The 24,413-nt window shown below is 41.3% G+C and overlaps 1 protein-coding gene across 8 annotated transcripts in view; it reads left to right on the forward strand.

The window, feature by feature from the left end:
* SPATS2L (spermatogenesis associated serine rich 2 like) overlaps nucleotides 1–24,413 on the forward strand; it is a 160,516-nt gene that overhangs the window by 65,731 nt on the left and 70,372 nt on the right. For 5 of the 8 annotated variants that reach the window (XM_057303784.1, XM_026492237.4, XM_048213962.2 and 2 more), the window contains exon 3: nucleotides 14,216–14,276. In XM_057303784.1, the coding sequence (XP_057159767.1) occupies nucleotides 14,238–14,276 (39 nt within the window). In that variant the 5' untranslated portion in view covers nucleotides 14,216–14,237. The other 3 variants (XM_044381312.3, XM_057303785.1, XM_044381311.3) reach the window with 3 other exon arrangements.

Below are 24,413 nucleotides of genomic sequence, written 5' to 3' on the forward strand. Positions count from 1 at the left end.
AAGCTGTAAACTAAAGGAGTAAGCAGGCAGGCCATGAAAGGGCTCACAAAGAGCCCACAGCATACGTATGGGTGTACCCAGCAATAAACATCCGTATCTGTGGGTAGAGTTAATAGGGGTATATAAGTGGTAGGGTTAGTGACTAAGTGTGTTTAGCATTTAATTTTTGTTTTCTCATATTCCATAGAAAGCGTACAATTTTAGCCCTTCTCTTTTGGGCAGATAGGTTTTGATGGAGAGGAACGAACTAGAGGGTTAGTCTAGTGACCTGGTTACCCTGAACACAAGGCTTTGCATGAGGAAAAAATAAAATAAGTAGAAGACATTGGGGAAGTTACCTGGGTAAAGAGATGGGACACCTGGGGTTCTGTATGGGAAGATGTGGAGGGCTTCAGTGCTCATGATTAGACCTTGACCGTGAGAATGACCAAAATACTGCAGTGTTAGAGTTACGGGGGGAGGATGATAGGGAGTGGATGGAGGGTGTGTAAAGTGACGCGGCTGGAACAGCATTTGACAATATTGGTTTTAATGGTGGCGTTTAGGGGTGCCTGAGTGGCACAGTCGTTGAGCATCTGCCTTTGGCTCAGGGCATGCTCCCGGCGTTCTGGGATCGAGCCCCACATCAGGCTCCTCCACTGGGAGCCTGCTTCTTCCTCTCCCACTCCCCCTGCTTGTGTTCCCTCTCTCGCTGGCTGTCTCTGTCAAATAAATAAATAAAATCTTTAAAAAAAAAAATTAATGGTGGCATTTAAAGTGATAACCCAGTCCTAGATGTTGAACACCAGGGAATGAATTATTAAAGGCTCATTGCAACCAAGAAAGGGAAAATAAAACGAGAGGACATTTATTCCTCTTTTTCCACATTTTTACTGAACATTTAATTGTCCAAGACACTCTGCTAGGTACTTTGGAAAAGAGAAAGGAGAAGTGGAATTTATCAGAGACAGACGAAAGGAAAGGAATTATTTTTCTAATTCATTAAATTTATTAATATCTTGTATATTTGAAGTGCTTTTTAAAAGTCTTTATTAATTTTCCCATCATAGCATATTTCAGGTGACAAATTTCTATTTTTTATTACAATTAGAAATTGAAAGAAAGTTTACTAAGATGGTAAGTATGACCTGTAGAATTTTTAGCATATAAAATGGTCAGAGTGAGTTTTTATTATCTGTGATTGCATTAGAATAAACTCAAGGGCATTAAAATCATAGTCATTCTCTCTCTTTTATCCATCTTAATACAGTTACCTGAAATCAGAATGTATGAAAGGAGATTTAGTAATTTTTAAGTTGTTCTCTAATTAGCTCTACGACTTCATTTGAACTTTGCTCTCTCTGTATTGTAACTGCTTATTGTCCTCTGAAGACAAGTACCTTAGCTATGAATTTGGTCACTTGCGCCGATCACGTCTGGTTAGCCACACGGCTGGAGACTATGACCTGGCCTGGGTTTCCAGGCCATTCTGCGGGGAAGAGTTCTTCGTGAAAAAGCATATGAAAAACAAATGACCCTGTGGGCATAGTCAGAGCTCCGTGAGTTTATATCCCTCTTGGCAATGCTGCATTCGGGCCTTAGCCTGCCATCCATGCCTCCCTGGATTTGCCCTAGTCCTCCCATAAGATGGCACTGTCCAGGGGAGGGGAGCACGTAGCCCTATAAGGACAGTTTGTGGTCAGAAGGTTGCGTCTCGAGGGCCAGCCCCATCACTGGCTAGCTGCATGACCAGCTGGATGCTAGGCTCAGTTTTCACCTGTAAAATGAGGATTATGGAAAGCAACCACACAGGCTATAGAGGAATCTAGTGAGTTGATTTCTCTATTTATATTTATTTTATAACTCCTACTGTGTGCCAAGCACTGTTTTAATCACTTTTAGGAACATGAACTCATGTCATCCTCATTACCATCCAATGAGCTCATTATTATTATTATCATCCTCACTTTACTGATGAGGAAATAGAGCCATAGAGAGGTGGGGTAGTCTGCCCAAATCCCAAAACTAGTAAGAGGCAGAATTGGGATTCCAACTTGGTAAATGATAATTATTTATTTTCTGTGTCAAGAATATAAGAATATGGGGTACCTGGGTGGCTCAGTCGTTAAGCGTCTGCCTTCGGCTCAGAGCGTGATCCCAGGGTCCTGGGATCGAGCCCCGTATAGGGCTCCCTGCTCCGTTGAGAGCCTGCTTCTTCCTCTCCCACTCCCCCTGCTTGTGTTCCCTCTCTCGCTGGCTGTCTCTCTCTCTCTGTCAAATAAATAAATAAAATCTTTAAAAAAAAAAAAGACTATAAGAATCCGAATAGCAGAAAATAGGCAGGCCCAAGATGCTGTGGATGTTGATAGAAGCACCTTTTTATTTTATTTTTTTATTTTTTAAAGATTTTATTTATTTATTTATTTGAGAGAGAGAGAGACAGCCAGCGAGAGAGGGAACACAAGCAGGGGGAGTGGGAGAGGAAGAAGCAGGCTCCCAGCAGAGGAGCCTGATTTGGGGCTTAATCCCAGAACGCCGGGATCACGCCCTGAGCCGAAGGCAGACGCTTAACGACTGCGCCACCCAGGCGCCCCTGATAGAAGCACCTTTTAAATTCATGCACACGCCTCTACCACTCTACCACAGGGCTGGCTGGGGGGCTCCTTGGGTGACTTTGCCTGTGGGTGGTGACTGACATGGACTCTGATGGCGGGAACCAAGACAGGCCTGACCCTAAGGAGAAATAGCACCTTTCTAAAAACATGTCGAATTCACATACTAGTTTCACATACTAGTTTTTTAAAAAATCAAACCAGCAAACAGAGTTATATACAGGACTAACTTTCCTCCAGGTAGAACAGGCATGACAGGTAGGAAAGCCTTCTCCATTCTGCCCACCATCCCCCCACCCCCTCCAGTCATTATCCCCACCCCCACCAGTGGTTATCCCCACCCCCGTAAGCCTCACATTCGTTTTTCACTGGTAAAGACTGAATGTTCACCATGAGAATTTCATTCCTCTGGGTGAGAGCCTGACCCTTCGTAAAATGTATATACCCACGGACACGGTAGTACACAATTCATTTAGTGCAGAATTAGCCAACAGATGCTTCCAGTTAGGTCTATCTACAACCAGGAACAGGTTTTGGAAGGGGGAGGGGAGAGAGCAAGCCTCAGGGTGCAGTGCCAGGAATGTTTGCTAATTGATTGATATGCCTGCACTAGTGTCACGGGAAGATTAGAAGCCTTTAGCGGATGACCATACCCAGAAACTGACCTTTGGAATGATGACTAGAGGCCCAGCCTGTACTGTCCCTTAGCCTCTGAGGCAGTCAGTGTAAAGGTTGCAGGTTCGGTCTTAATAGCTGTGCTGCCTTCCCTAAGATAGGAAGAATGAAGAACCGGGCATTCACTCATAGGGGCCTGAAGGCAAAAGCACTGGCCAGTTAACAAGCCATTTCTCAGGAGGTGAGTCCCTCTGAGCCTCAGGTGGCTGAGGCCACCAGCCTACTGCCTGTTACTCGACCACACCCAGGATCCTGCCACCTACCCCGGTTTCTGATTCCACCTGCGTCACTATTGAGATGACTTATTGGTCATGGTAAAAGCATGTCGATAAAGGTGGCCAGTTGGAAAACAGGGCTTATCTGCCTGCTGAGAAAGCCAGAAGCTCGGGCCTTGCACTGGGAGCCCTGATTTGGAACATACCAGGAAGCCTTAAAAAGTAAGGTGAGGTTGATTTTGTCGGAAAGCCTTAGGAGGAACAGTAATTGTGGCAGGGGGGTGGGGAGTGGAGTGGGTGGGTGTCAATGTGTTAGAGGGGCTCGTTGCTGGTGCGTTCTCTCTTGCTGGGTATTGGGGTGCTGCCTCAGTTTCCTGGTATTCCCTTCCCACCCAAGGCCAGTGCATGTGAGGCAGTCATCTTAAACTGTCTTTACTCGGCCAGTGCCATTTCAAGGAAGTAGGAAAAACCTTTCTCTGCTACTTTGAGAAAATCATTAAATGTTTACCAAAAGAGTTCAGACTTCATGAATTAGGAATATTGAGCTTCTTGGAACAGAGGTTTTTGAAACCAGACTCGGCTCTGAAAAGAGGATGGTTCCTTTACCAGGTGTTTATTCCACGACAAATGAGCCAGCTTCCCCCGAGCTGGCTTCAAACGTGTAGCTTTTCTTTGCCAAGTTTAGTTAGGATTTCTCTTTGCCAGTCCAGAGTTATGTTGAACAACCACAATGCATGTTTTCTTTGGAGGTGAATATCAGTGTTTTCTTTATAAAGTTGCTATAAAAAGTTTTTAAAAAGCATACAGCCCCCACTGACTGCAAGCCCGCCTCGAGCCCTCTGCCATGCCTGGTCTCTGCGATGAGACTTGCAAGCAGCCCTGGTGCTGCTCTGCCCAGAACCTCGAGCCAGCTCCGTTCCAACTCTGATTTCCTGAGTCCACACTCTGATTTCCTTCTCCACCTCCTCGTCTGGCCTTCGTCTGTGTTTTTGTGTACATGTCTGTCTCCATCCCGTGATAGAAGGATTCAGGAGGTCCAAGTTGAGAGCTTAGCTCAGGCACTTACTAGCGGTGTGACTTGAGTAAGTAGCCTACTCTCTGTGCTTCCATTTCTTTTTCTATAAAATGAGGAAAGCGCATACTCCAGAGAATTATTTACAAGGATTAAATGAGTTAATACACGGAAAGTGCTTAGTGCAGTGCTGGATACACAGTAAGAGTTCAGTAAGTGTTATTTTGTAACCACTGCTGGCATCCCCATAGGGCCGGGCACATTGTAGGTGTTTAGTGACTGTCTATCACGTAGTAAGAACAAGCCTTGCCCTCTGTAGGAATTGCCCATCGCTAGCTGAAGAGCTGAGGGCAAGGGAAGAGAGGGAAAGCGGGTTCTTTTTCAGCATTTGGGGAGTCTGTGTAAGGCAATTGGTGCTCAGGTGTGTGAAGGAGAATGTGTTTAGTTTTCTGTCCACACCCCTCCAGGATCAGAGATTTGCTCAAGGGGCAGTAGGGGGATGGCGGGCAAACAGGTGTAATCTGCGGGAAGAGAGCCTATCATGGCATGCTTGGAGAGGGTAGAATTTCTTCTGAACCTCATAATTCCAGTCACTTCACCTTTCCCAAGGCATCTCTGAGGATGGGCATGTTTTAAAGACTTGAGCTGACATCATTGCATCTTGAAACATAATTGAACGGCTGGTACAAGTGGGTACTTGCACTGGGCCCAGGTCACCCACATCTCTATGGAAACACATGTTTGCTTGAAAGCCCGGCGATCAGAAGCAGAGCCTTCCGGGAGCCAGCATCGGGTCACTTTTAGAAAAAGGCATTTATTTATGTTCTCAAGCCGTCAGAGACCTATGAAATGAAATAATTTCACATTAAATAGAAAAATCATGCCACAGCTGAATGCTAATAAAGCCTGCCACACGCCCACCCCATGTGCTTGGAGAGCCTGAGATGTGCCGCATTGATTTTAGTTGCCCTCTGCTCTTTTGCTTCCATTGCATTCTGCTGCCGTGAGGAGGTGGTTTGGCGCTCTATGCAAAATGGTTAATCTTCATTCATACGCATTTGCCAGTACTAAAATGGAAAATTCAAAGCTGGGCCTGCCATAGAATGTGCTTTGAGCTCTCTGCCGGCTCTGCGTGCAGCACGCACGAGGGAGGACAGTCCCGCGGACTCGGCCTCCTACGCCAACGCCGGCCATTGAGTGCAGACGTTCTCCCGTAGAGGTCTGCAACTTGCATCAGCACATCTTGCCCTAGATGCGCTCAAGTGATATTGTAAGTGATTGGAAGCTTTTATCTGCCTCTGGAAGCAGGCCTTTTCAAATAAGTATTGACTGTTAATGACCTGTTTAAATAAAACATTCAACTTTCTTTCTTCTCCCCACAAAGAACTTCGTAGGCAGCGACATTTCTAAACCAAAGGCTAACCCTGCCTTTCAAAAGAGGCAGAGCCTGGGCTTTTAAATGTGAAATTTTTTCTGACATTTGCCCTTAAAATGCTTTTTCAGCGAAGTTGTTCTAACAGTGAGTTTAGTACATTGAAGTGTCTTTGAATAAAAATGCAACCTTGAGGGGTTTTTTTCCCCTCCAAATTAAACAAAAAGGTCTAGGTAAGTATCTTTATATGAAATTCATATTTCAATCACCATTCTCTGTTTCATTGTTTATGTGTCCTCATTCCTAATAATTAAAGCAGCTTTCCTCTGAGGAACAAGGCACTGCACAAGAACTTTTATTAAACTGTGGGAATTAAACCACAGAAGAAAGAGCTAAAGCACTTGGAATAGAAGAGACCTCAGTAATTACAACACCAGATAAGGAACAGCAAAGGACTGAAGGAAAGGGAAGAGGGCACAAAACAGAAGAGCAGGATTAGGCAATGGGAAAGGCGAGCAACAGAAATCCTGCGTAATGCTCAATTTAGATGAAGTCCCAGTTTTATAGAAGGAACACTGTTTCCCTGCTCAGCTGGCATGCACGTACCCCCGGTTGTGCTTGGGGGACTGGACAGTTAGTCCCTGACCAGTTTAAAGATGATCTTTACAGGGAAATAGTGTAGACAGCACCTACACCTTTTATTTTTTTAAGGTGAATTTTCAACTTTCTGCTGCCTTTGCTGTCGAATGTTCCCATCCCTCCCAGGGCCCTTCCACACTTATAGTCCTGAGAGCTGAAAAGGACCACGGAGGTTATACTCTGGAGGGTAGAGAATATGCCGCCCCAAAAGATGACTGTAGGAGTTCAGGACTTGCTGTGAAACTATGCCCTTTGACCTATTGATTTTTGTGAGCTGTAGGCACTTGAAAAACAGCAAATGCAGGGATAGGCTGTATCTGAACTCCCCTTGGGCAATTTTGTCAACCAGGCAGGACTGTTGACTCCTCTCATAGGAGAGGAGCCTAGAAGTCGACACCACACTCAGACACACTTTGTCACGAACTAGTGTACCTCTCATCTCTCCCAAAAATCATTTGCTCTCCCCTGAGAGGCCTACGCCCCTCCTCCCCTTTCCCTGTTAGGATGGTATTTAATTCTGAATTCTAAGCCACCTAGGGAGCCTCCTCACTTTTCCCTGGGTGTCTCCTGTGTATACATGAGGTACACACGTTAATAAACTTCTGTTTGTTTTTCTCTTGTTAATCTGTCTTTTATTACAAAGGGGTGTCAGGTAAGAACTCAGAAGGATATAGATAAAATTATTTTTCTTCCCCTGCAATTCCAGCATCTTGTTCTGTAGCTGGAGACCTCAGGCCCTCATGCTACACAGTGACGATCTAGAGCGTTTCTTCAGATATCCATTAGGATGTGATGCCCCACATAGACAGATCTATTCAAAATTTACCTGACCTGTTTCTCATTCTCTCAGAGCAGTGCTCTCTGCTAAGGACCAATTGATGGCAGTAGAGAAGGAAATAAATTAATCTCTTGTGTTATACCTTCTTCCAGAGATAAACCGAGTAAAAATGCAGAGGTCACTTAATTTATACAGGTTAGGAACTGGCACTCTGGGAGACTGTTGGACACTCTGTTTTGACTGAGGCTTTTTGCTGCTTCCGCCAAGCACATTGAGTAATTGACTACCTACCCACAAGATCAGTCCTGATTCTTCCTCTCTGAGACAGCGGTGAGAAAATGTCTCAGGAGCCACCTACGTGATCACAGCACTGTCTAGGCTGTACCAAAGTCAGATACATGGACACTTTAATTACTTTAATTTAGAAAGAAGAAGCAGTTAAACCTCAGGCCCTGGAATGTCATGGAGCCCCTGGGCAGCATTGAAGAGCCAAGGAAACACTTTGTTGGCTCAGGGCCAGATAAATGCAGCTTTCTACACTCATCTGAGGTAGGAAGCTGCAGGAAAACAGCCATCTCTTTATAACAAGTATATTCCTGTCCGTTCCTGTGTGAGTGTAGTGGTTTTGCTCTGCAGTGTGTATGCCCTGCATAGGTACAAGGCCTACGTCACCTGCCTGTGCTGCTGGAGAAGCCAGTGCCTGCAGTGGGTTCCATTCTCCCTGCAATTCTTACTGCAGTTCATACACAGTGAGCCCCATGACTTGTTTATGATGGTTTTGAGGTGCCGTAAGCACAATGGCTGTGGGCTCCAGAGTCAGACTGCCGGGTTTGAATCCTGGGCCTGCTACTTACTGGGCGACCCTGGCTTAATTACTGAATTTCTGTGCCTCAGCATTCAGATGTATAAAATGGGGGTAATCATAATTCTACTTTATAGGGGGAGGGTTAACTGAAAAAAAATGTTTGTTGAACATTTAACAGAGTGCCTGGCATTATACGTGCTCCGTAAATGCGTTAATTATTACTAATAATATGTTAGTGGAAAGATTATTCTTGAATGTAATCTGTGGGAAATTGGGCCCCCATTTATCTATCTAGGCCTCTGTGAGAATCTGTGTGTTGTGTGTATTGTTTGAGATCAAGGAAGAGGCCCTTTCTTAATATTCCCGGGATGGGGACTTGGGAGTAGTGGTTCTCAAAGCTTAAGAGAACCACTCAGCTGTGTGCGTCTGAATGCCGTGGGGGGCCAGCAAAATGCTGACTGCTGAACTCCTTCTAGCCCAGAGCTGAGGCTTCAGTCTGTCTAGCGAGGGGCAGAAAATTGTCATTTCCAACAAGTTCCTAGGTGCCGGTGATACTGCCCTTCTGGGAATCAAACTAAGAGCAGCTACTCCAGGACAGCACTTACCAATAAGAACACAGTGTAAGCCACATAGGCCATTTAAAATTTTCTAGTAGTCACCTTTAAAAAAGTAAAAAGAAATGGGGGAAATTAATTTTAGTTGTATTTTATGTAACCCAATATGTCAAATATTATCATTTCAGATCTGAAAAATATTGAGACAGTTTACATTCCTTTTTCGTTGTTAAGTCTCTGAAATCTAGGATCTATTTTACAGTCCCGGCACATTCCGGTTCAGCCCAGCCACATTCAAATCTGGCTTTGCATGAAAATGACCTGGGGAGTTGCTTTTCTCAGGCCTCAATTGGCATTGGGTTCCAGACCTCTCTATTTCTGAAAGCTCCCCAGTTGATTCTGATGATCAACCAGAAAGTCAAGTTGATCCCCATCTTCTACCAACTTGCTCATTTTCCCTCTCTGCACTTTATTGTTAGGTGTCCGCCACTTACCTATCTCCTTCAGCTACATTATGATAATTTATGGAATACTCTATTAACAGCTCCAATTATGCATTATGATCTTTATGCTTTTATAAATCATGGGAGAACTTTGCGTAAATGACCTTGAAAAAATTGCTAATATCATTATTTTAAAATTTTTCTTATGTATTACGTCTGGTTCCCTGAATCCATTTCAAGAAAAGTGACATTAGGAGAAGGAAGGGAAAAATGAAGGGGGGGGAATCAGAGGGGGAGATGAATATGAGAGACTACGGACTCTGGAAAACACACTGGGGGTTTCAGAGGGAAGGGGGGGTGGTTTAGCCTGGTGATGGGTATTAAGGAGGGCACGTATTGCAAGGAGCACTGGGTGTTATACGCAAACAATGAATCATGGAACACTACCTCAAAAACATAACATAACGTAACATAACATGACTAACATAACATAATTAAAAAAAAAAGAAAGAAAAGAAAAGTGATGTAGTGCCTGAGAACTAGAAAGTGAATCTAAAAGCAGAGGTAGGTTTCAGAGAAACAAAAGTGAAACTTCATTATTGTCTACACAGTAAAACAGAGTCAGAAAGCAATTTGGCATTTCAATACCTTGTTTTCACTTTTTATGATGTATATGATTGCGTAAGAATTAGAAACACATATATTTTTTAAACTCAGAGTTTGGTAGTTGATTGGCATATATATTGAATTTCGCTGACTTGTGTTAATTAGAAATGCTGAAACATATTTGCCAGAATTTATGCTATTCAGTTTTACTTTTCATAAAGAATATTTATCTTTGTTATAAACCAATAGATATTCTGACTGGCATTAATGTATATTAAGTAAGATCTTTGCATAATGAGTAGTTCTGTTTGATACAGCTTTGCATATGAAGTGACTAGCGGTAGCCATATTTGTGGATTAGTAATTTTGCGCCAGGGAAGTGTATAGATGATATATTGGTGATAAATTGTGAAATTCTTTTCTTTGGGATTGATATCTTTTCCTAATAAATTTTTGACTATGGAATATATATAGAGAGAGAACGAAGTAAGAGATTAATCTGTTATTTCATAAATAAAATTTCAGTCAACAATTTTCTTGATCTTTATTTTTCTCCAGGATATATGTAAAACTTAGATGATATCTATGTATGTTTGTAATGTTATTTTTGAAAGCTAAAGTACAATTTTGTTTTAAAGATTTTATTTATTTATTTGACAGAGATAGAGACAGCCAGCGAGAGAGGGGACACAAGCAGGGGGAGTGGGAGAGGAAGCAGCAGGCTCATAGCAGAGGAGCCTGATGTGGGGCCCGATCCCATAACGCCGGGATCACACCCTGAGCCTAAGGCAGACGCTTAACTGCTGTGCCACCCAGGCGCCCCGCTAAAGTACAATTTTAAGGAAAATTTCAAGCAATACCTAAGATGTTGAAACATTACATAGATATCAGAATTTCTGGTTATTTTAATTTTATATTGATTGATTGATAGACATGGAACACATATTTATGGATTTGAATAATTGGGCTTCAGTAACTGGTCAGTTCTGAGAACACTCTTAAGTGATAGTAGGAATTAGAAACCAGATGCTTTGCCAGGAAGTCAGAGATCCCTGTGCTTTTCTTGTGGATTTAAAGCTCTTTTGATCAAGGTATGTTAGGATATGGGCTTCAGTCCTGTCTCATACTGATAAACTACCACGCGTGGTGATCAAGTGTGATTCGAGGGAAATAAGGAGGTCTGTTGGTCCCAAACACCTGCCACTCACGGCATTAGAGGCCTCTCAGATTAGCTAAGGAGTCTGAAACTCTAAGTTGCCCAACTCTGGGCTTATTATTTTGGAGGAGGTGACAATATGCGTCCTGGGGGAAAAGTTCTTTAACAATCTTAAGTTAAACAATTAAGGGACGCCTGGGTGGCTCAGTCGGTTAAGCATCTGCCTTCAGCTCAGGTCGTGATCCCAGGGTCCTAGGATCAAGTTCCACATCGGGCTCCTTGGACAGCAGGGAGCCTGCTTCTCCCTCTTCCTGCTGCTCCTCCCACATGTGCTCTCTCTGACAAATAAATAAAATAAAAAAATAAGTTAAACAATTAAGATTCAGATCAAATTGATCTGACTGTCCACATGATGTTCATAGCAGAAAACAGAATCCCAAAAGAATAGAGGCACAGCACAATTTCATTTTCATAGAGGAGAGGAAGTCAGCTTAGGAAGGGTAAAGAGCATATGATGTCATGGCACTGTGAGGTATGCTTTGGAATAATCCAGAGTGACTGGTGTCAAACTGAGGGTGTGGACATTTAACAAGGACCTTTGGCACACCTTTGACTACCTAGCTATTTAAGCTCTTAATTCTTTAAGGCAAACCAAATTTATGTTCTGTTTAGATTAAAATCCTTCTAGTTTCCATAACTGGAACTACAGCTGATTCCCCCATCTTTCTGTTATACGCCAGCCAGCAGAAAGCCTTGATGTGGAGAAAACATTGGAATTCACCTGGAAGGTGGAGCCTGTAGACGCAGCGCTGCACACAGGGGGGAAAGGACTAAGGGAGTAAGAGGGGCAAGGAACAGCCCCTACGATTGTCTTTGTCTTATCTTTCCATCTGAGAAACTTGTAATAGCCCCATTCCACCCTCGGAGCCAGCTTCTCCTTACACACACACACACACACACACACACGCACACAATGTTGTAATAATCCACTGGCACCACTACCAAAGAAGAGTCTTCTTGAGTTAGACTTTGAGGTCAAAGAGAAAGGGAATTGCCAAGGAAATATATATAAATACCTATATGAAGTAAAAGAAAGGTACATATATATGTGTCTATTTTTCATCTACAAATATAGCTCACCATTCAGTGCTGCCACTGCCTCAGATCTCAGAGATTTTCTGTCCTCAGTGGAATTCTTCCCTGATTCCTCTGTGAATTATAACACTCCAGCCTTAGAAAATGCTTCACACCCAAATCCTAGACATCAAAGCAAAACAAAAACAAAATGCTTCTTCTATCAGATTTCACACATCTATAACAGCAAGATTAGATGTGTCCAAAAGATTTAGCTAATCTAGTCTAATGAAAGGAGTTGTGGCTCACAGACTATCCTAACAAATAGCACTAAATCGAGCTGTCACCCTTGATCCTTCATAGTTCCGTAGGTATAACCCGTATCCGCCCCTCCCCCATCCTTGTTTCCTCTCTCTCTCTCTCTCTCACACAAACACACACACACACACAACACACTGTCACACACAGAAAAATCCATGTGTGTACACAGTGTGTGTTTACATGCCAAAACTTCCATTTGAGTAAGAAAATCAACCATCAGAAAATAATCCTGTTCTCTTTTACTAGTAACTCTCAGGAGTTACTAGCAATAAATGAGAATGAAATTCAGGTATTATTTGCCAGCTAGTATGTTTTTTTTTTTTTTTTTAGATTTATTTATTTATTTGAGAGAGAGAGTGCGGGGGGGGGGGGTGGGCAGAAGGAGAAGGAGAGAGAATCTCAGGCAGACTCCCCGCTGAGCTTGGAGCCAGACTCGGGACTCAATCTCATGACCCTGAGATCACAACCTGAGCCGAGACCCAAGAATGGGTTGTTTAACTGACTGTGCAACCCAGGTGCCCCCCTCCCAGCTAGTGTTATTAGCTTTCTCCCATATGCCAAGTCAGAGGATATAAAATTTGCCATTTGGGACAGTTATTTAAATGGGATTAAATAGCTGTATTCAATGGCACGGACACTCTTTGCTGAGCATATGGGAATGAGCTGTCTTACTGGGGATCGAATTCTCAGTCTCTCCTGCTAGCGTGCCCAAACGCATGTGTAAGTGGCATTATCATTTAGAAGCTTATGAAAATGAAATCTTACTGTTTATAATATCTGATAATATATAATAATGTATCTATGTGAATTTCCTATTTGAGTGGTAATAGAGTTAAGATTACATATTGCCAAGCTTTCATTCTTAATCAACAAAAGATAATGGATCTGAATTTATGTTTTATTTAAGACCTAGGTTTAGAAGAAAATGGTGAGGAGAAATCAGAGAATTATTGCAGGTTATCCCTGAAATGTATCAACTCTAGATACACTCACTGTAGCATGAGTCAAAGAGAATATAAGACAGAGTTTCAGTGGTTCTTGATTGACAAAAAGCGTTAAACATGCAAATAGGGAATATATCGATATCTTGGCCTATCCTGCTGCTAATTTCCGAACCAATCTGTTTGCCCATTTAAGTCATTTATGCTCTATTTCAAAAAGAGATTGAAACTATTAAAGACTTAAGTTCTATCTTCCATAATAATGGTGAAAGATTTAGACCAGATGAGAAGAAAGAAAACACCACCACTTCTTATTAAGAATACAGATCTTCCCTGAGTGGGTCACTTCACAAAGAAGATTGGACACCAGTGATAGAAAACCTAAAGAATTTAGGGAAACAGAAAGATTATGGGCAATTTTAAGACTCCATTTGATAGAGATCATGAATTTATAGTCATCAAAATTATGGTAAAGGAATATATATGCATTGATCTGGAAGGATGTTCATATGTTGATAAGTGAAAAAAACGGTTTAAAAACTGTTATGTACAGTGTTTCTTACGTTTAAATCTGGAATAATTTCTTCTGTTTCTTCCTCGAGAGCTTTGGTATAGTAATGTATATTCAGGAAAGACTCATTAAAAGTTATATTAACTAGAGGCGAATAAAAGCTTTGGGACGGCAAGGATTGGGATGACAATGCTCTGTTAAAATAGGTACGCTTTTCCTCCTCTGTTTTTGACCACCTTTCTTTTACTTAGTAAGAAACAAAGTTTGGGTGCACACCCATCTGTCTTTGCCATTTTTCATGTCAATACAGTATGAATAAAAGATTTTACATTGTCTTCTAGAGTTATCATAACATGCCTTTAGAACCATCTAAAACAAATGCTTAGCTTGAAAGTATTTTTACATTCTAAAATGGTATTTATGATTATGGCTGAATGAAATTGTTTACTATGTTGGGAGAGAGCATGAAAGTACAGTGAGAAATCAATTTTAAAACTTTAATCTTTTTTTCCTTCTTTATAGGGCTTATTCCACTAGAAGCAAGATGGCTGAACTCAATACACATGTGAATGTCAAGGAAAAGGTATGATATAGTTATATACTGGCTGTAGAAACTCCAAACTGGATAGTCTCTAGCTAGTAAAAATTCAGTTACAATGGAAGAAGGAGAAAATGGTTTCGGGGGATACATAGTAAGTTTGACACACTAGAAAACCACTCAACAGAAAGAATTATAAGGAGCATTTGCTGAATGTGTGTTAAGCATATTATATTCATTTTCTCACTTAATCTTGACCATAACCCGTGAAGTTAATAGTGTTGTTATTCTCATTTTACAGAGGGGAGAACTGAGGCACTGAAAAGTTAAATAATTAGCCTACGTTCACATAACTAATAAGCTCCAGAGCTGGAATTTGAACCCAGGCAGAGCCATTCTACAGCTCATACTCTTAACCACCATGCTGGATTACATCTGAGGGCTAAGGGTATTATGTTACACCTCCAGAAATGGCCTCATATAGAGATGTCCACAGCATTACCTAGTGGTTGTGCTGGATAACCTGTAATGTTTCTTTCAACACGGAGAGTTCATGACTCTGAAAATTCCCCCTTCTCATTATTTGTTGGGGGCTGATTACACTTCTTTTTTTTTTTTTTTAAAGATTTTATTTATTTATTTGACAGAGAGAGACAGCCAGCCAGCAAGAGAGGGAACACAAGCAGGGGCAGTGGGAGAGGAAGAAGCAGCCTCCTAGCGGAGGAGCCTGTTGTGGGGCTTGATCCCAGAGCACCGGGATCACGCCCTGAGCCAAAGGCAGACGCTTAACGACTGCGCCATCCAGGCGCCCTTGACTACACTTCAAAGCCCTTCCAAGACTTGTTCTCCTCTGTGAAGTTCCCTCCCCTTGGGGTTTCAAAACCTCTCACTTCTTATATATACTGCCTTGCACAGATAGCTCCTAATGGTCATAAACATAAACCATAGACCATATGAGACCATGGAGATAAATTTGTCCAAGCCATTTATCTGGCACCATGCAGACTGAGGCCCACGAGAGATTTGTCTGTAGTTGTACAGCAGAGTGGGAAGGCCTCTCCACCTTCCGCAGGGCCACCTCCCACCTCCACTCAGTTGGAAACTACTTGAGGGCAGGAGTTTGTCTTTCATGTCTTTTTTTTTTTTTTTTTAAGATTTTTAAAATTTATTTGACAGAGATAGAGACAGCCAGCGAGAGAGGGAACACAAGCAGGGGGAGTGGGAGAGGAAGAAGCAGGCTCCTAGCAGAGGAGCTCGATGTGGGGCTCAATGCCAGAACACCAGGATCATGCCCTGAGCCGAAGGCAGCCGCTTAACGACTGCGCCACCTCGGCGCCAAGTCTTTCATGTCTTTGTATCCTCCCAGTACCTAAAGCACAGAGTGAAGGATGGGAGAAGTAACATTTGTGGAGTCCCCACTTTTTTTCTTTCATTTGTCAAAGATGTATTGGACTCCTCCTTTGTGCCAAACGCTGTTCTAGATGCTGGGATTATGGCGCTGAGTGTGTAGTGAGGTTCCTGCTCGCATGGAGCTTGCTTTTTAGGGAGGGAAGTGGAGAGTCCATATTGAGACCATATAAATACAGGCAATCATTTCAGATAGTGGTACAATAAGGGTGGCTCGGGGAGGGGCTACTTTAGATGGGGTTGGTCAGGGCAGCCCTCTCAGAGGAGGTGACACTTGAGCTGAGATGAAGACAACAGGAAAGAAACACCATGCAAAGATCCAAGGGCAGAGCATTCCAGATAGAAAAGCAAAAGCTCTGGGGTGGTAATTTAATGTGTTTGGAGATCAGGTGGTCAGTGTTGCCAGGGTGTAGTGGGCAGAGGGATAGTAAGGGGAGATGAGATTAATGAGCATGGCAGGAGCCAGTGTCGGTAGAAAATTGGCTCTTCACCTGTGTTCCCGGACCTGCACAGGCTCCGTGGGTAGGATCCAGGGTTCCACGAACTTGCATGAAAAAAAAATACATTTTCATCTTCACTTGCATTGGGATGAAATTTAGCATCTCCTTCGATCATGAATACAGGCAGAGGAAAAACCCACAGTTGCAGCAGGAGTAGCTGTGACTTGCACAACTAGAAGTCACAGATACCTTCAAATGAAATTACATTTGTTACAGATCTCCTGAAATGTTGTTTGTTCATCACTGCTTCAGAATTACTGTAGTTACTGGAACTGCTGCTACATCGCATGATTTGAAGTTAATAGAGTAGCATAAAGTTTTTTTATTTCAACTTTATTTCAATATGAATGGTGGTTTCCTTTATAATCATAGGTATTGTATTTGAAACATCTAAGAAAAACCTCGTAGGCTTCACCAGACTGCCAAAGAGGGTCTGTGTCCCAAAAGGTTTAGAATCTGAGATAGAGCCATGTCAGGCTTTACTCAAAGGGCAAAAGTCGCTGCTGAAAGCTTTTAAGCAGGAGCATGACTTGTGTGATATTTTTTTAGAGCTCACCCTGGTTCCATCAACTACTGTGGTACCTATTTTACAGATCTTCATATTAAATAACCTTCTGAGGACAGGGAGGCTTAAGGTCCAGTGACTTGGTTAAAGTCAGACTCTCAGGAAACGTGGAGGAGCAGGGATTCAAACTCAGCTGTGTCTGGTTCTAAAGCCTGGCCTCTTTCCATTGCATTTCTGCATCCCAGAGTTTTCCACCAAAGTACCCCCAGGGCACAGAAGAGCGAACCTGTGACCCCGGGTCTCTGAGAATGTGGCCAAAACCATTTTCCACAACGTACAATTTATCTGGAGTCTTAAGTGTTATCACAGAAATTGATGCACAGTTGTTCATCATTGTATTCTGTAATGTATTGCATATATCATTTTCATACAAAGTTGTTTTTACTTATTGAGCATTAAGCAAAGAAGAGCAGAAGGATGTGCCCTTTTTACATCAAGGCTTCACATTCTTTCTGACTCCTGGTCACATTCTTAGGTGAGACTGTTTCCGGTTTGAGCAGTTGAGTCTGGCACCACAGTGCTGGCCAAAGATCGGCCCCTTTCCAAGTGTCTGTTGATGGATGGATTGGACAGCTCCTAAAGTTGGGTTATGGGAAGGAAAAGCACTTAAAGAATCAGAGCCATAGTAATTGATTCTTTGCAGAGCATGGCTAGTTGGACAGACCAATATGGTAGGCTCAGAAAGAGTGTCTTATTCAAAACAGAGGTGGCATCCAGCCAGTAAGGGGAAGGAGGCTGATCTGTCAGCGCCCAGACCACGGAGGTTCAGTGTGAATGCTCCCCATTGGCTTAGGCGCCATATTCATCCACTGTCATGATCGCTGTCACACGTGCACATGAATATTAACAGTAGATGGTGTTTTTGCCATTGCACTTCAATAACTTATCAAAGTGCTGGCATTATTCTGAACGAGGGTGATGCTTAAGTTGTAAATATTATCAATCTGCTTGACAATGAAAGTAGAGCTCCTCTAACTCAATTAGTATATTCCATCTTCCTATATCAAAAGGTTAATAGATTTCTCAACTCAATAAAGTAAATCATAATAAACAACTGAAAATTCAGATCATTTATAATTTTACATTGATTTATTTTAGTACATTTATTTCCTTTCGTTATTAGCTTTTATGGCCTTTTTATGATTAGTTTGTTTCTCAATCTGTCACATGAGCAATGACATTTTAGTTCTGAAAATTAAGAATAATCACAACTGTTATGTTTTAAATTATCAATTACAAGCTTTTAGAGACCTGAGAACAGATCTGTGCAGAATTCTTGTAAATACCTAGCCGAGCACTGTGGGAAATGAATACTTAACAAAGCCTTGTGATGAAGTGAGTTCATCAGTTACCTCTAGTGGATCCACTGTTGGATGAATCGAAAAGGAGTGGGTGCTTTAGTGAGGAAATCATTTCTGTCCTCGGGCAGCTTTTAGTCCAAAGGAGAAACTAACAACTTAAGGTTTAATATCCAAGGCAACTGAAATTTACAATTAACACTCTGTGGCTGTTTTATTTTAAAATATCTTTATATTAGTGGGTTATAACTATAAGGATTTAAACTGGAAGTATCGTTGGACTCAAAATTCAGTCTCCTTAGTGTGACATACGTCCTCTGAGATCTGACCCTGTCTTCCTTTACGTCTTATTTATTGCCACTTCCCCCACAGGCCCCCTTCAATGTCACCATCCTGACCTTGAATGTTCTTGCCTCTGCAAGGGAAACGCCCTTTCCTCTATACGGGAGGTGTCCTCCTCAGGAACCTGGTCCACATTCACCTCCCTTTCAGGAGCTCTTTCAGAGGAATACCTCCCTTGTCTTTCCTCCTGCCTCACCTGAATTCTCTTGCCCTCCTGTTCTCCTTTGAGCGTCTGCTTTCTGCACCAGAACCATTATTAAGATTGTGATTGTCTTCTCCCCATGCTCCCCATTGGACCTCTCTTATCTTCATGTTCTTGGCTTTGACACATAGTTGACCCCCAAATACAATTGGATAAATGAGTGGATAATGAATGAATGAACATGCCTACTTGAATAGTTAAGTTCTTTAGAGACTACATTTCCCATTCACAATATTTTGCAAAATCTCAAGCCTTCTTGAAAACCGAAATATAGGTTAATGGAATTGTCATGTTAGTACTCTTTGCTATTAAATAGAGCGAGTTTTAAATTGCTTCTTAAAGCAGAAAGTAGGGTTACATAGGTTGACTACTTTGTAGTTCTGCAAAAAAGGCAGCATCTTTATAAGATGGTTGTCAAATACAGGTGGCCTTAGGAAGGTTTCACCATAACAAATGAGGTCCTGTGGTGAGTAAAACTAATCATATCCAGATGTACCAAAAAAAAAAAGGGGGGGGGGAATCCCCACATCTCACTTTGTTTAGGAAAGATATCAGAATAAAATCTTTACACTAATCAGGGACCTTATATTTTGGACATACTCACTTCCTACAAATCTTTTCTAAATGACATATTTTTTAAGAAGTTCAGTACTAGAAGAGCACCTGGGTGGCTCAGTCAGTTAAGCGGCTGCCTTCAGCTCAGGTCATGATCTCAGGGTCCTGGGATGGAGCCTGGAGTCTTAGGGCTCCCTGCTCAGTGGGGAGCCTGCTTCTCCCTCTCCCTCTGCCCCTCCTCCTGCTTGCGTGATCTCTTTTCTCTCTCAAAGAAAGAAATAAAATCTGAAAAAATAATAATAAAAGAAGTTCAGTACTAGAAACTCATGGATGAATTAAGGATAGGGTCTCAGTAGTGACTATTATATTATTTCTCACGTAAAACACTAGATTGTCAAGCTAATTTATAAAATTTTATATGTCATTCCCAACTAAGAAAATTATTAGAACTGGCACAAACAAAATAAAATTTTTAGTCAGATATTTTCATGCATTATTTTAAATCAGTTTAAATAGAATGCCATTGAGCAATACAATTTGGTGATGGAAAGCAGAGGGGATCCTTGCTTATAAAATGGGGTTACAAAATAATATTTGCTGACTGTCCAGTTATGGACTGATAACTAATTCCAGCAAAGAGTGATCCCTAAGCAACCCGAAGGAACCGTGTATGCTTGGGAAGTCATCTCCAGTGAGGGAAGGTCATGGAATTTGGAGACAGAGACAGAGATTATCGGCCCCCCAGTTACTAACTAAGCAGTCTGGAACAAGTCACCTAAGTTTTCCGGGCCTCAGTTTCCTAATCTGTAGATTGGACATGGTAATAATACCACCTAACAGAGTCAGCAAATACAATAATAAATTGAGCTTTATGAGCTCTCAGTCATGTAAACTCTAAAAGATCTGAGGGAGCTCATCTGTTTATTTTGCAACTTAAAAAAATGGAAAAGGAGTTCTAGTTAACATTTTTGTTTGGAACTCAAAATACAAATTTACATGGAACCGAGATTAGAAAAAAATAAAATAAACAAAAAGCCCAAATGAAAAAAAGAACATAAAACTGGACTTGACTTTTTCAAACAAGAATTTTATAGCTGTTGCTGAGCCTCACAAAAAATAAGTAAGGCTGGCTAACAGAAGGGTATGGAAATGGGGACTAGCATATTCTAGAATATCCTTGCTGAACCGTACCACTTATTGTGAATAGCTTTTAGAGCTGCTAAAGTTCTAGAGGTAAATTGGGTTGTAAACAATAATCATAGTCATTAAAATGAAGAAGGAAGAATAGAAAAGGAGAGCAGAGCCTCTAGTCTACCATGAGGATAGAGAGGGGTCATTTCTACTGATGACCGAGATAAACTGTGTTGTCCTAGAGTCTGTCCTCAACAGGTGGGCAGATGTCCCATTTTATTTTATTTTTTTTCCTGTAACTATCTTGATCTGTGTTTTACAACGTACTGAAATATAGTTCAAGTCTTTATGTGAGGTGGAGTATGGTCAGAAAAACCCAAGCATCTGATTAAAGAAATTTTAGCAGGATCAGAGCATCTGTAAAATATTAACTTCATTTAACAGAGAAGTCATTTCATAGGATGTGGGACAGTTTTAATGATATGCTGTTGTGTGTGTTTGTTTGTTTAATTACAGTATAGTTAACATACAGTGTTATATTAGTTTCAGGTGTATGATACACAGTTGTTTTTAAAGACCAAATCATGCAAGCTTTGGGGCAAATCTCAATTTCATAATTTTGTAGGGATGTGTAAATCAATTGAGCCCAGTCCATGGATTCAAACAGCAAAAACATAAACCACACAAACGGCTTTCAGATTTCACCATGGACAGGTTCTTGTCATCATTTTCTCATAGGGAAGGGTCATTAAATTTCCTTTCAAAGAAAGGAGAAACATTGACAATAGTTATTGCCTAATGCTTATGTACAGAACTGCTGTTATTGTTGCTTGGCAACTAGAAGAGATTTGACAGGGAGTCTAAAGGAACTGAATGAATAAATGGAAATGTCAGCATCAGTTTCAGGGGATAAGAAGAAATTTACTATTGCAGGATTAGCATCACATTGCTTTTTCCAAGCTACATGATTGGAATTCACAGTGTTTCTGTTCTGCTTCTCCTGTCCCCCCTCCTTCCAGCCTTTTGCTGGAAAAAGAGCCCCTTTTGCACTATGGTTGAGAGGTGTATTCACATAGATGGTTAATGCTTAAGTATACAGAAGAACGCCAGAAATGAAACCCTTCGGCAGCAGGGGAAAAGTTACCTCTGTTGGCAATCCCTTCGAATTTATGGGCACTTCACCAATATTCTAGCTGTTTCTCACAATGATCCTTCATATTATATTATCTAGTTGATACAGATTTTAAAATATGACAAGGCTACAGTGGTTTCTTCTCTTCTGACCTTGAGCACTAAAAATCTGTCCAGATACGTTAGAATAAATTAGATAGGATTAATTTAGATTAGATAGATGCAGCACTTAAAAGTGTGCTGCTTACATTATTATTGAAGCCACTCTTTCTCTGTTAACTCCTTCCTCTACAACTTGATTACTTGCTCCTGATAAACACAAATGGACTTTTAGTTGTGTACACATGGGCTCCTGTAATAGTCATACCATAGACTTTATGTCCGTAAAATATTTGTTAATCAGTATTTAGCTAAGTAACCGAGCCAAGGTTCTGTAATGGTGGTTCTCAGCTATTAGGAAGAAGGGAGGAGGGAATAGACCCTGCCTCCCTGGTTTGGGGCAAGCATTGGAATGTCAATAGGGAAAGATAGGAGTAATTAGAAAAAGCTTTATTGTGTTCGTTTGAGTCCTCCCAGAAGCAGATGCCAGCATGGGATTAGATGAGCAAGAGATTTCTTGCGGGTGGGGGCAGTGAGGGAGTGCTTATAAAAAAGAAGGGAGAGGAAGCATGAGCAAGCAGGGAGAATCTACACACTTCCATGCAAGTCTGGCGTCTTTAAAAGAAGAGGGAGAAGGAAGGAAAGGAAAAGTCAGGTAGGAAGAGTCTGAGCTTGGAGTGTGGTTTTAAGGACGTTTCCCCTGATGGGGCGCTCTGGGGCCAAACCTGCCCCCTGGGTGAGCCTGCATCCCTTAGAAACGAGCTTCCACTACTGCCGGCCTCCGTAGTCAGTGGCTGGGAGCATCCTGTGGGGAGCTCGGCTTGGGTTCAGTTAGGCTTCCCGCAGCGAGAGATTTCCATAGCGTCAGGATATTCTAGAGTGTAACAACATTTTATAATAAAATAGGAAATTAAAATACCTATTTTGAAATTCACTCATATAAGAGAAAAGCTTGAGATTTATATGTTCATTGAAGAGAATTAATAGAAAGTTTGAGAACCACTGTTAATTAGTAAATTAACAGGCAGACTCCAGGATTGCCCCTCCCTTAGCCAGCTGAGCCATACCGCCACTAGTATAGGGAGTCTTAAGTTCTCCAGCAAATAATAATTTGGGGGTCTTATTTTCTATTAAAAATGTACTCTATTTCTAATCACATGTAAGGAAACAAAGCATGTTGATTCTGCTGAAAAACTGTGTATCCTTTGGTTGATACCTCTCGGAACTTCAGTTTCTTTATCTGCCAAATGAGGGAATTCATGCAGAGGATTTCCAAAATCCTTTCCAACTCTACTGTTGGATAAATTCATGGTCTTTCCCACTTTAGAGGTGTCTTATAAGACCGACAAAGTGAACTGCATCACGGGTCAGAAAGCCTGGAGGCAGTCAGCTCTGAAACAAATGAGCTGCCTCAGTTCAAGTGTAGGACATAATCTCTCTGTACTCAGTTTCTTGTAACATCAAGAAATTTGATTAAAACAGCTCTAAGGTCCATTTATGGTTCGCTGGTAGGGCATTTCTGATGTCACCCTGTCTGCACACCCTTCAGAACTCTGCTTCTTAATCCTTGAAGATAACTATCAGTAAAAAAAAAAAAAAAAAGTTTTGAAATGATGATAGGGATCAATTGCATAACCTAAAGCTAACATTTTTTCTTTTATTGTGGTAAGAACATTTCCATGAGATCTACCCTCTTTAAGCATGCAAGGCGTTATTTACCATAGGCACAGTGTCACACAGCACATCCCTAGGACTTAATCATCTTGTAAAACTGAAACTTTCTACCCATTGAAAAGCAACTTCCTGTTCTTTTTTCCCCCAGACTCTGGCAAGCCCTGTTCTTACTCTCTGCTTCTGTATGAGTTTGACTGTTTTGAGACTTCATATGAGTGGAATCATGCTGCATTCATCCTGTGTCTGGCTTATTTCACTTAGCAGAATATCCTCAGAATTCATCCATGTAGTCACATAGGACAGGATTTCCTTCTTTTTTTTAAGGCTGAAGAGTATTCCATTGTATGTACATACCGCATTTCTTTATCCACTTATCCATCAATGAGCATTTGTTAATGTCTGGCTTTTTTATGGACTGAAATTGTAATTTTAGCTATTCAACTAAGACTGAATGTGCAAATGAGTTTTAACTCTCTTTTGCTGCCTTTAGAGGAAGAGCAAACTAACAAACTCATGAAATCATCAGGAAAATACGATCAGTCACAGTTGGACAGATGATAATTTTTACTGATGTTTAAACCAGCATGCCTGTTTTGAATTGCTCAAGCCTGTTAGAATTAAAACAAAGTATGTAGGTGAAAACAAATACACTTCCCCCAAAGAGAGTGTTTCTGGTTTCCATGGCGTTTAGACAGTCTCCTTACTTCACACCACAGTGAAAAAATATCCAAGGTTGATATAATTTAGAGATTAACTTAACTCCTTTATTCCGGTATTGACTAACAGGTAATTAACTTCTTTATTCTGGTATTGATTAAATGGTAATCGTGACTTATATCTTCCTGGTACTCTTTATCTGAAAAGTTCTGTGAATTGAGCAAGGGGAAAAAAACCCAGAGAGAGAGTGTATGTCAGTAATTATCTTTTCCCCCCAAAGTAGAGACCTTAAATTCCAAAGAAAAGGAGGAAAGATTTTTACTGAATTTTCTAAGTTAGAAGCAGAAGATCAATTAAAAGCATCATACTTTTCTATTCTGATTAAAATCTCAAAAATAAAAATCCGTTGTAAAAATAACATTGCCTTTTTTTGTCCTCACTGATAAGTCCAAATGTGGAATTCTTCAGAGAAAATGTCTAGACAGACTATTTACCTAATCCTAATACTGTGTAGGTGTAACAGGCTGGCTAAAAACACTTCCAGTGGACTCAGGGGCTCACTCTGCTCTAAATTATGTGCAAATCTAACTGGTAGTTCTGGGAAAATATGAGGAATCAAGC

The sequence above is a fragment of the Ursus arctos genome, unplaced genomic scaffold (genome assembly GCF_023065955.2).
Source record: "Ursus arctos isolate Adak ecotype North America unplaced genomic scaffold, UrsArc2.0 scaffold_1, whole genome shotgun sequence".
Classification (NCBI taxonomy): domain Eukaryota; kingdom Metazoa; phylum Chordata; class Mammalia; order Carnivora; family Ursidae; genus Ursus; species Ursus arctos.